This window comes from Coffea arabica, chromosome 2c (genome assembly GCF_036785885.1).
Source record: "Coffea arabica cultivar ET-39 chromosome 2c, Coffea Arabica ET-39 HiFi, whole genome shotgun sequence".
Classification (NCBI taxonomy): domain Eukaryota; kingdom Viridiplantae; phylum Streptophyta; class Magnoliopsida; order Gentianales; family Rubiaceae; genus Coffea; species Coffea arabica.
Window position 1 is genome coordinate 4,071,166 of NC_092312.1, and position 12,744 is coordinate 4,083,909.

At 36.0% G+C, this 12,744-nt stretch overlaps 2 protein-coding genes across 2 annotated transcripts; one reads left to right on the forward strand and one right to left on the reverse strand.

Annotated features, from left to right (window-relative positions):
* The first annotated feature begins 2,102 nt into the window (after window positions 1–2,102).
* LOC113725233 (superoxide dismutase [Fe], chloroplastic) lies at window positions 2,103–5,557 on the forward strand. Its single transcript, XM_027248272.2, is given in 10 exon segments — window positions 2,103–2,353; window positions 2,472–2,518; window positions 3,060–3,134; window positions 3,606–3,794; window positions 4,146–4,317; window positions 4,553–4,671; window positions 4,867–4,893; window positions 5,006–5,029; window positions 5,178–5,281; window positions 5,283–5,557. Coding segments are annotated over 10 exon segments (906 nt in total). The 5' UTR covers window positions 2,103–2,298; the 3' UTR covers window positions 5,377–5,557.
* Window positions 5,558–5,935: 378 nt separating this feature from the next.
* On the reverse strand, window positions 5,936–8,804 carry LOC113725235 (ATP synthase subunit delta', mitochondrial-like). The gene is made up of 2 exons (XM_027248274.2): window positions 8,425–8,804; window positions 5,936–6,545 (listed from the first exon to the last, which is right to left on the reverse strand). The coding sequence occupies exons 1-2, from the start codon at window positions 8,686–8,688 to the stop codon at window positions 6,201–6,203; spliced, it is 609 nt and encodes a 202-aa protein (XP_027104075.1). The 5' UTR covers window positions 8,689–8,804; the 3' UTR covers window positions 5,936–6,200.
* Window positions 8,805–12,744: the final 3,940 nt, after the last annotated feature.

The window sequence follows — 12,744 nt, forward strand, 5'->3', positions numbered from 1 at the left end:
GAGTATTAATTAAAACAGAAACAAGAGTATATATAGAAGAGACCTGAGCGTTTAGGGGGCATTATGGATTTTGATTGAGACACCGAGAATTTCAGGAGGCCTAGTCGGATCCTACGTAAAAGAAAATTAAGAAAAAAAAAAAAAAAAAGGTCCGATCACAACGTGGAATATCGAATCTAAACAAAAACACAATCTAGAAAAAGGATTGAAAAAAAAAAAAGTCACTTTTATGTCTCTCGCGAAGCGAATGGGATGATGATGAACTATATAATTAACCTGTTGAAGAACAAAGAAAAATGGCAGGTGGGTTGTGAACTTGGACGGGAATTATAAAGGCGGGCGGGTGGCAGGCAGCTCTTCGCAGAAAGCCACGACTTGACAAAATCTGTCCATTTAAACTGTAACCAATTTCCCTGAGGGGTGCAATTGCGACAATTGCAGAAATCATCCAATATCTGAGTTTAAAACTTTTTCCAAATTTCGTCCCATAAAATTGATTATATACACTGTCTCTTCGCCCTCCCAGTTGCCCCATAGAAAGTAAAATATATTTGCATTTCCTCCCTCGGAAGAGGTTTTGAAGCCAGTTCTTAATTTCATGCTTATAGGCATAAAACCATGCACGCATCAGCATTCACTTACCTACTATATTTCTGAGGGTCAATAACACTTTTATATATATATTTCTGATGTTATTGTCCATTTATTCATGAAGTTATCTATAACTTGTAGTATTAATTCCTTCCATTGCTAAAAAAAACATATACATCTTCTCTATCATATCAATTATGTAACAATATCAAATTGAAAATTGTTAAATTTAGTTTATATCCTTAAAAATTTTCCTGTCAGTTAGTATTCACTTTTATATATGCTCTTTTCCAATTTATTATAATTTGAGTTAAATGAAAAAGAATAAACAACACAATACTAAAATAAATAGAGATACCATTTTTTTTTTTTTTTTGAAAAAGAGGTAATACAAAACTTGTTTTTTTTGTTTGTTTAAGAAACAGCCTTTTATTATTTTAATTTACGCGAACTTTTAGGGTAATACCATTGTCATTTTCTGTTCATGGAGTTATAGTTAACGATTATTATACTTTCTTCTCAAAAAATAAAATTTGATTTAATCTCCTTTTTTCCCTTCTCTGAGTTTAAAATTAGGCATTTTTATCAAATTTGATTAAGAATTTCATATTTGACTAATTTGATAAACAAAAAATGACAATGATATTAGTGTGAAAGATTGAATAAATTAAATTGATAAAAAATTGCTTTAAAAAATGATTTTGGTATTTTTTTTAGTTTGATATTTTTGTATAATTGATATGATAAAGAAGATATAAATCTTTTAGCAATGAAATGAAATGATATTAAGTTATAAATAATATCATTGCACTCAATTTTTTTTTTTGATATTTCTAGTTTTTATTCGCCTTCATGGAAAGTAAAAGTCTATATATTTAAAGTTGAGGGACTTGATTACCCCTTAAGCTTCAAAAGCAAAGTGTTATTACCGCTATTTCTAATAAATTTTTTTTTTTGAAATTTTAAGGAGATTAGTAACACGAGATTTAACTCAAAAACATCTAGCTATTACCTTGTCGGCAACTAAGATGAAAATGGTGACAAGTGTTATGTTTCTTCATTTCTTTTGTTTTTTGTTTTTTTTTGTATTTTTGTAAAATCTACATCGATCCCAGTTCATATATTTCAATTCAACATTCTTTTCTGTGTTGACTCATGCATGACTAAATCCAATCGTTTGCTGGTTTTGTCTATGTTATAGTTTGGTTAAATTGTCAAATTATACTTACGCATGACTAGTCAAAATATTTGCTTGTATTTTCTATGTTGTATCTCTATTCAACATAAATCGCTAAATTGGAGTATTAAAAAATAAAAAATATATTTATAATACAAGTCGATTTTTTTATTAAAAAAATCATAAAATATACAAATATATTTGTTATTTTCATAGCGTAATGCAGAGTGTATGTATACAGCACATGGTAATGTATTTACTAGTTGTAGTAGCCTATAGTATATTACGGATGTCGTATTGCTTAAAGTACAAATTGCAATTCCCACACACTTCCACGCCGTACAAGTTGAGCTACCCAGCCGGCCCCAAGTCACGGCGTTTTTCTCCTGAGCCGGGAACCCTACTACTGCTTTGACCACTACTAATAAATAAGTAGAACCAACCAGGACCGACCGCGGCATTTTCAGGGTCTTATCCTCCCTAATTCTAAAACCGATTTCGACTACACAGAGAGAGTAGCCAGCAATCTGATGGCCACAGCTGCATATGCTACTCCGCCAATTTCTGCTTTTCTCACTTCCCAAGGTCGCCATCTTCATCTCTCTGCTTAGCTCTTTGATTTTGTGAATTTATTATTTATTTGCCTTGTGTGTGTGGATTTATCACTACTAAAGAACTGTTCTTGTCTGTTGTATTTATGCAGAAGGATTTCGGGGGTCAACTCGGGGCTTTCAATGGAAAAAGATTGAGGTGCGTCTTCTGCATCTCCATCTGGTTATGTTACATGAATTGTTAGTATTACTTTGTGAACTTTCAATTTGTTTCTTTTTGTTTTCCATGGTTGAATGAAATGGGACATCAGTTGGATGCCTTACTAGTGTTTGATTGAATGCATTTGTTGGATATTGCATCTGGAGTTGCGACTTTCACGTGTTGTTCCGAGGGGCTATTTTCTGGTCCTGAATTGCTTCTCATTTGCATATATACATCGATATTTGCAGCACATATGCGGACTCCAGTAGGTGGAAGCGAGCTGTATACTGATTCTAGGCGGCTATGTTTTGTTTAGCTACGCTTTTCAAGTATAATCAAGCTATGTGTAGTTCAGTTGCAGTTTCAGTGATTCTATAATTTAAAATGAATCTAGTACAAGTGGTAGAAGATGAGCTCTCAATTCATGGGTCTGACATTGGAACAAGAACTGAACGTTGGGAAGCAATATTTTCTTGTCAATTGAATGTGATTTTTTCATTTATTGAGTTTTCTTTGAGGTTGAGTCCTTGTGTTGCAGAGAAAGTGTCTGAGAAAGGCTGGTCCTCCTAAAATTACTGCAAAATTTGACTTAAAGCCTCCGCCATACCCACTGGTAAGTGCATTGTTGTCTTGAATTTCAATACACAGATTTTGTTTTCTCATCATACGTGTTGAATCAGGGTTGGTTGGTCAGTTAATTCATTCAGGCTACCTTTGAGCAACTCAATTAAAAAGGCATGATGAGTTAGCCATCTTGGTTGGTATTTGGCCTTAAGCCCTGTTCACATTACCCGATCAAACCAACTTATGTATGTTGATACAATATGCTAATTATTTATGAACAAATCAAGTTTACAACTTGCCTTTTGCTGGATTTATTGGGCATATCTTAGCTGGTCATTGTCTTTGACTGTCTTTCACTAATCTTCACCAGAAACATACCTGAAAATGCCCCGAGTAATTCCACGCTAATTTTATTTCACCATGATATTTGGGCTCTTTTCAGCCCCCGACTGATCTTTTAGTTGTTGTTTAGTATTACATATTAATGTGCTATTTCTTTTACATTTTTTTTTAAAATAAGGATGCTTTGGAACCTGACATGAGTCGTAATACAATGGAATACCACTGGGGGAAGCATCACAGAGCTTATGTGGAGAATCTGAACAAGCAAATAGTTGGAACTGAATTGGATGGAATGACATTAGAAGACATTATACGAGTCACATACAACAATGGGGATCTTCTTCCACCCTTCAATAATGCCGCACAGGTGATGTCACTTAGTACCTTCATCTTTAGCTCTTAATGTGCCAAGTTTTTCTTTGTTTTATTGTTCTTTCATATTTGGTTGGGAATATTTCTTGGTTGTCCAATTCAATGGTTTCTCATGTGAACAAGGTTGATGTTCTCTACCATAAGTCCTTGGAACTAAATGATGATAAACTGAAAATCGTATTTACAAATTTAAACATGCTTATATTTATTTCTTTTGCTTGGCGAGATTATGTTTCACATGATTTAAGATCTATGCATGCTTCAAACTACCATTAACCTGCCTGCCTCTTTTGCTTGTTAAATGTTATATTACAGATTCTTAGTTGAGTTAATTATACTAATACAGGCTTGGAACCATGATTTCTTCTGGGAGTCAATAAAACCAGGAGGTGGAGGAGAGCCGTCTGGAGAGCTCTTAGAGCTAATAATCAGGGATTTTGGTTCTTTCGAACAATTTGCCAAAGAATTCAAGGCAGCTGCTGCAACACAATTTGGTTCTGGGTGGGCTTGGCTTGTGTGTAAGCAGTTTCATCATAACACATTCTTCTCCCTTTGCTTCCCCCACCCGCCAAAAACTAAGACTAAAAGAGGAAATTGAAGGTGAAAAAAAGAAAGGCACATTATAATGTAAAAGAAAGAAAACCCTTCCTTGCTGGTTATTGCGGTAATCATTTGTTCCATTAGCATAGCTTGAATGTATCAAGGATTTCAAGGCGCAAGTGACTTACAGCTCTTCCATTTTGTTTCTTATAGATAAAGTAAATAGACTCAATGTGGGAAATGCAGTGAATCCTCGTCCATCAGAAGAGGACAAAAAACTTGTAGTAGTCAAGAGTCCTAATGCTGTGAACCCCCTGGTTTGGGATTATTATGTGAGTATATTCATGTCACAAGTTTGCTTTCGTAATTTAAAAAAAAAAAAATCAAGCATTAAGTTCTCCTGAAATTCACCTCATGTATAATGCCCAGACCGAACTTATTGTTATAAGCAAAAAGTAGTATTACTTAATTACTCTTGCAATTAGTGTTGATTCTCTGACAATATTATTATTCTTGATGTATTGCAGCCGCTCCTGACTCTTGATGTTTGGGAGGTAAATTCATTGTTTCCCGGCTAATACTGTATACAGATATGATTTACCGATTCTTCTTTCTTTGAGAAACAACTAATTATTCTTATCCTAATTTTGGTTTGCTTTTTGACAGCATGCTTACTACCTTGACTTTCAGGTCAGTCCCATTTGATGAAATTAGTGATCATTTTCTTCTTCTTCTTCCTTTTCTCCCCTTAAGAGTAGAGCTCCTGCCTGCGGGCTTCTCTACAATAAACTGATTCATAAATAATGTGAGAATATTACTTTCATGATTTTCTTTACAGAATCGACGGCCTGATTTTATTTCAACCTTCATGGAGAAGCTTGTATCGTGGGAATCAGTCAGTTCCCGGCTTGAAGCCGCCAAAATACAAGCTGCAGAGAGGGAGTGAGGAAGAGAGGAGGAAGAATGAGGAGAAAGAGGATGAGATGGCAAATAATGAAGCAGTGGAGATGTACCTTGAAGATGCAGAGTCTAAATAATTTTGTTTTGAGTAGTTATGGATCTTATGCGTGATTTTGTGTCCTAAAAAAGGTTTTAATCGAGGCCACTTGAGTGGCAACTGGAAGGGGTGTAATGCTGTTTTATGAACACGCATGTATGTTTTTCTTTTGGTAGTGAATATATTCCATGGATGCAATATCAAGGAGTGGGTTGAACTAATGGATCAAGGAATTTAGCTTTTTCCATGGCTGCTGATGCAAAGAAATTGTAATACTTGTCGTGTGTTTCTCCTTTTAATTTTAAATTTTTTTAAAAAGGCATCAATACTAGCATGAAGTCCACCAAATTACAAGTTGAAAAATCATGTCGGCTAATTGCTATTCTAAGGGGGAAGGCTAAGAATGTGCTGACCATACAAGCTTGAAATCTTGTGGCAAAGAGCTTCTGGTGTTTGGAACACTTCCTATACCTGGTTAGGCCCTCGTTAAGTATTTCAGTGAGAGACTTATAAACTGATGACAATAATAAGGACCGGTGACTATGAGGATCAATAACACAAACATATGCTAAACGGCAAAGCATTCATATTGGAGAAAATTCAGCAGAAAAATGCTAGTATATTCCAATTGATTCCCTCAATTTAGTATAGAGGATGTTGCATGAGATTCTGACAAAACAAAACGTTATTCAGCTTGATCCTAATGCTTATTTAACTTCCAGTATAAGATCGGACAGCAAGATAGTTGTACAGATAAAACAAACTTAAAATTGCCTTTCCAAGTTAGGTACAAATGAGTCACTCAAGCAAAGACTGAAAATAGGAGATAAACAGAATGGATTCGGACTTGTCTCTTTGGAAGCCTTAACCTGTAAGAGCAGCATTAAGAGCGCTGTGTACGTCAACCCCGATTTGAGCTTCAGCTTTCTCCACATCTGTTGATGCAGAGCTTAGTTTCTGCGTAAACTCCGCAAGGCCCTTTTGAACAAGGTTTTGATCAAATTGGTCAACAGGTGCAGCCTCCACAGCAATAATATCTGCGACTGAATTTGCATGTATAAATGCAAATCCACCACTTACAAAGTATTTAGTCACATCATTGCCTTCATGAACTGATAAGACGCCTGGCTTCAGCTCTGCAATTGTGGCTACATGCCCTGGCAACACACCCATCTGCCCGGTAGTTGCAGGGACAATGACCATATCAACCTGAAAGAAAGGAGGAAAAGCCACCAAAATGAGATCCTCGTGTTCTGCAGCTTATAGCCTATTGTGATAACAAAAAGCAAATCATTTAAATCTTTAGGCCATAAACCAAAATGCATAACTACCAAAGAAGGGTTTCAAGCAAATTTGTGAAGGATAGAAAGTGTCAAGACACTATCCATCGACTTAAATGCAGATGGGTCAACACCATTTGTATAAGCAGCTTGTAGCTGCCCAGTATGCAACTCTTTTCCCCTGGACAAACTACCCACTAGTACTCCAGAGTTGTCGTGTCCAGATACAAGATTCTTCTCCTGTAATTTTACCCTATTATAATATCATAGGGCAAATCCTCTTGAAGTTTAGGCTATAACACCAAACTACAGAACTATCAGAACCATTAAGACGGGAAGAGGGCCTAACATAAGATTCTGGAACATTTGGAACACTGCACCTCCCCAATGCACCATCTTGCTTACATATTTATCATAAGATAAACCAACCCGATAAAGAATACTTTAGATTTGATATTTACCTTATGGCACCTTCCAGATAATGGTCTTAATGATAACTCCCATATAAATCGAGCAACTGATATTAATGCATTATGCAGTAGATGCAGGTAGATGGTCTGACACAAAAATGGAAGGAAATTGTACTTTCCAACATATTGCTCATTTTAGTGTGTATTAGCAATCGCCCAACAGATAAGCTTGCCAGGCTTTGATAACCCTTTCATACCTTCTGGTTAACAGCTCATACAAAAAACCCTTTTAGTATGTATGTCTACGATTAGTTTGTCATATTAGCAACACAAGCACTCTAGTTTTCCTCAGAAAATAAAAGACAGAAAGAAATAAAAGGAAACTCGAAAACACATAGTAAGAAGGAAGTCGAAAGCCATATGGTAGGTTAAAAAATCATTAGTCTCTCAAGTGCCTATCCAGTGTGGCATCTCCACAGACGCAGTTATACATGTTCGATAAACACACCAATGACCAGCACTAGAGTTGACAAGCCTACTTCGCATAGTTTCTGAATTTTCAACCAGTCATAAGCTACCATGTGCCATGACAGGTACAATGAGCTATGCACCTTCTACGATCGTTAGCCTAGACACCTTAGAAGCAGAGTGTTACTCAATGGAATTCTTGAGATGTGGAAATGGACCACAGAACAAAACTGTAGATGCTTTCCCTGTCACCTAAGTTGCAAGTAATTCAACAAATTTCTCTTTTCTTCCTGTATGAGCAATTCAACAGCATTCTTTCCAGATGATCACGTGAGATTTCTTTTCTGATGACCGCTTTTCAGATGATACCAGAGGAACCTTTGTGCTAGCTCAATATATGCCACTTCATCGTGCTTTGCCAATTTAAAAAAGTTTTTCTTGTCTTCAAGAAAATACTATTGCATTTAAACTTACAGCCACAAACCCACCCCTAATCTCCCACATGTAGCTCATCAATAACTACCTATTAAACATAACTTCATGAGAAGGGCATCAGCAACTCAAACCGTAACTTTCTCGAAGAACTAATGGCATAACAACAGCTCCTCAAGGGAAAGTTTCCAACTTCTACCGTACATCATAGCCAAAATGCTATTCAATTGAAATTCCAAAATTAAATCTGTTCCATAACAGGGCATTGAGACTTCCAGACAAAATTTTGTCAGAATCTCAGAATTTCTTTGGCCAACAACCTTCCTCTTTCAATATAAACCTCCAAAATCGTTCATTGTCACACTATATCTTAGCTATTATTGCACAGAACAAGGAACTAAACTAAAGATCTAATAAGTGGAATTTAAAAAAAAAAAATGTAACGCCAATACAGCATCACAATCTATTCATAAGTAGAAAATGAATGGGTATAATTACCTCTTTTGCGGAGAAAATGGAGTTGTAAGGAAGGACGACGTTGATTGTGAGCTTGGAAGGGATGGTGGACGGCGTCGGAGGTCGAGGAGTCATGAAAGCGGAGGGTGTCTTCGGAGGCTCAATGTTTGGGATGGTCGATCTCCAAGACTCGACGAACTTGGCGTCAACGGGAGTCTCGGCCGGAACATTGGTGGAGAATGGGCGGCGCCATCTCATGGCGGAGGAGGTGGCTCTTGAAAGCAATCGTGGGGCGTGTCGAAGCATCTTTTCCTTGAGTCGGGTTTTCGGGACGGATCTTTCACTGGGGTCCGGCGGCGAGCTGAAAAATGGGAGAGAGGCGAAGAAAATGAAAAACCAGCTCACAGTTTGCGGGGACTGTTGAGTACGACTGCACGACTGAGTTGTGGAGCTTTCGGGTTCGGACTGAAATTGATTGGGTTGGTTGCCATTTACTTGTGGGCCTAACAATGGGCTACGAGGGCTGAAGCAGGCATTTTGTTGCGCTATCATAAACTCAGGCCCATTATTCATTCATCCATTAAAGTCAATTAGCTTATGGCTTTTGTCTTTCTGTATATTTTTTTATTATTTAATCCATCTGGTATTTTCTGGTTGGATAGTTGGAAAGCAATGGCCGACTTTGTATCTTTCTCATTTTTTGGTTAAGAAGTTAATGACCAGCTCTTCAAGGTCAGTTACACAATAAATTTGACCCTTTGTCCTTTTTTGCTTTTCTTTAATATTCACTTCCTCAGCCAACGACCCTTTGTTATCTTCTGGTGGATGAAAAAAAAAAAAAAAAAAAAAAAAAACTTCCCTTGGTTATCTATAAGGATAACAAAGAACGTTTTCGAAAAATCACTGAAGACATCTAAAAATTTCATTCAACTTTCCCCGCACTTTTACTCTTTCCCAAAAGAAAAGGAAACAAAAAAAAAAAAAAAAAGTCACCAAAAAATTTCATTCAAGTTTGTTTCGGGTCTAGTATTTGTGCATTTTCTTCTGTGCCCAAAAGCTAAGCAACTGGAATTTTCAAACATGTAACTCAATATATTTTACAAATAAAACTCATGAGTAAAGAGGGGAGGGGAGAAAGAGGAAGGAGGCGAGGGGTAGTGGAAGGCGGAAAATTTTTATAATTTTTTTTTTAAAATCTCAACAAAATTTTAATTTCTTAAAACATCCTAAAATACATTCGAAAAACATTTAATTCAAACTGACATTTACTGTAAAAATTGTAACATATATCGCAACAACAACAAATCAAGGGCTTGTTTGGATAGCCATTTTCATCGAAAAATGACCTTGTTTTCCGTGAACACATTTCCCTATCACCTTTTTACCTCACATACATCAAATCGCTACAGTAATTTTCCAACGAAAAATCCATGAAAAATGCAATCCAAACATAACCCAAAGTTTTCGGAAAAAGCATCTTCGAAAGTATCTAATCTACGCTGAGGCGTAATTTTGTACTCTCTGTACTAGTTAGTTTATGGATTTTAATCTTCGCCAAAAATATAAAAGCATTTCGTTTAATTAGAAACAGTAACAAACTGATAATTGGAGTGTGAGTTTTTTCTAGAAAAAAAATTAAAATATTTTCCAAGACATTATTAATGATCTTTTTATTTCACGGATATCATATTGTTACGGTATATTTTTTAACAAAATTACAATCTGAATGGGAAATTTTGCTTAAAGATTAACTCCTACTTCTCAAAACATTGATAACGTCCATTGTTGATTCACCCATGAGGATTAAGGAAAATTTTGCTTAAAAATTAACTCCAATTTCCTTAAAGATTAGCTCCCACTTCTCAAAACTTGGATAACGTCCGTTGCTGATTCAGTCACGAGGATTAAGGAAAATTTTGCTTAAAGATTAACGACTGCATCTCAAACTTGGATAACGTCCGTTACTGGGTCACTCATGAGGATTAATTAGCTTTTGGCTTTTTGTGTTTCTGGATAAAGATTAACTCCCACTTCTCAAAACTTGGATAACGTCCGTTGCTGATTCAATCATGAGGATTAATTAGCTTCTGGCTTTTTTTGTGTTTCTGGGAAATTTTGCTTAAAGATTAACTTCCACTTCTCAAAACTTGGATAACGTCCGTTGCTGATTCACTCATGAGGATTAATTAGCTTCTGGCTTTTTGTGTTTCGGGACGTTTTTTCTTTTGTTTTTTCCCGGTGATTTGTTGGAAAGCAATTACTCTGCTTTGTATCTTTCTCATTTTTGGCCGAACAAGTGAATGGGACACTACGCGTTATTGGCCCTCTTATTCACTGATTCATGAGATCCTCGAGAGCCAATGCCCGCTATCTACAACTATAAATGCACTAATTAGCAGAGCAAAATTTTCAGGAAACAGTCGAAGCCATCTACAGAATTTCATTTAACTTTCTCTTCTGCACTTTTTGCTTTTCATAATGATGAAGAAATCATCTGGGGTTGCACTGTGCTGGTGCTTGGTAGTACTGTTGCTGGTGGGTCTGGGGCAAATCCAAGAGGCGGAGGCAGCCGGCTGCAATGCTCAAGCATTGAGTCCATGCTTGCCTTCCATCATAAACGGCACTCCACCAAGCAAAGAATGCTGCACAAATGCCAAGGAACAGGAGCCGTGCTTCTGCAATTTTATCAAAGATCCAGCATACGGCAAAATTATAAAAAATCCCAATACCAAAAAAACTCTTGAAGCCTGTGGTCTGAAATGGCCAACTTGTCCATAATCGACCGCTCCATTAAAGTTTATTTCGGGCTGGTCAGATGTATCTTCTCTTATATGCTCGAAAACTAGTAATGGTGTTGAATGAGAAATCATATCAATAATATCTATGCGTCCTTTTTTTTTATTTATTAAAAAAGAATTTGTTAAACCAATCAACTTTTACTTGATCAATCAACAATCGCATCGTTAAGCTCAGTGGCCACCACCTCTTCTGGTGAGATGGGAGGTCAGGGGTTCAACCCTTGCCTCCCACCAAATTGTCTACCCTTCATGGGCACCTCGATTGGTTTCAACAAGTCTCCTTAGAAGCTGGTATCCAGTGCCCGCAAAGGTCCGAGTCCTATGATTATCGTGTTCGGAGGGATGGGGCATCACATGACAAAAACAGGAAGCAAGGGCTACCATTTAATTTATCATCATTGCCAGAAGTTAATCAATTAAATTAAGCATATGCTTATGCATTACTACCCCCATCTTAATCTAGAAAAATTTTAAAAATTTTCATTTTTTTGAACAAATTCCTCAATATTTTTTTTAATCTTACATATATCAAATCACTTCAAAACTCCAAAACTCTAGTAGACAGGCCTCAATGACATTTTTGTTCACTTTAGGTCGGATCTTTCGGGCTGTGAGTCGAAATGGAAGAGAGGCGAAAAATGAAAAAACAATTGAATGTTTTTTCTGTGTGCTTCAATGGGGAGCATTCAAGTTTGGATTGAAAAATGAATCGTTGGATGCGTTTCCTTTGTGGGCCTCATATTGGAAAACAACGGTTGAAGAAGGGTTTGCAGGTCCAGACATTGTGTTGCCTACTTTTTGTGGGCTACTCGTAAACTCAGGCCCATATGGAGCAACAGGCACAACTTACACGTAATATTTATAGAACTTTCATGGTTTTTTTTTTTTAAAGAAAACTTTCATGTTTCAATGCTAACATAAAAAAAAAAAAAAAGAAAGATCCTAATATAAAATGTTGACGGCTCCACCCGAGAGAGTAGAAGTTGAAACAAAAAAAAAAGAAAAAGAAAAGAAGGGTTTTTAGCATTTCAGGTTCAAATATGGGACCTCACGTATAGGAGTACAGTGCAGTTATCACGAGAGCAACAGCCCATTTGCTGGTTATTTGGTCCTTCTTATATTATAAATTAGACTTTTATTCTTATTTTATTTATCCAAAACAAAATTTATTTGAAATCTTTTAATAAAATTTTATTATTTCCCAAATCCTATAAGTTATGAAATTGATTTAAAAAAAATAATATATCACACAATTCATTTTAAAGGCAAATATCATTCTTAATAACGTTTTGCACTTAAAATTCATAAATAAACTAGATAATTACACTTAAATAAAATTTTATACTTAAAATTTGATGGATTACTAATTAAATTTAGGTTTTATTGATTCTTATAAGAATTATTGATTCTATAATAAATTAGACTAATTCAGCATTTTCATAACTATGGTTTCAAGAAAGCCACAGCAGCACCAAAAGATTATTTGAAAGATAAATTACACAAATCCTTAATGGATACCCTATCAGATATTAAGTCATCACTTCACAAACGCAATTGAGTCAAG

Coding starts and splice junctions, on each gene's coding strand:
- LOC113725235 (XM_027248274.2), bottom strand. CDS start 8,688: ATGCTTCGACACGCCCCACGATTGCTTTCAAGAGCCACCTCCTCCGCC. Junction 6,546..8,424: donor CCATTTTCTCCGCAAAAGAG/GTAATTATACCC, acceptor CCTTTCTTTCAG/GTTGATATGGTCATTGTCCC.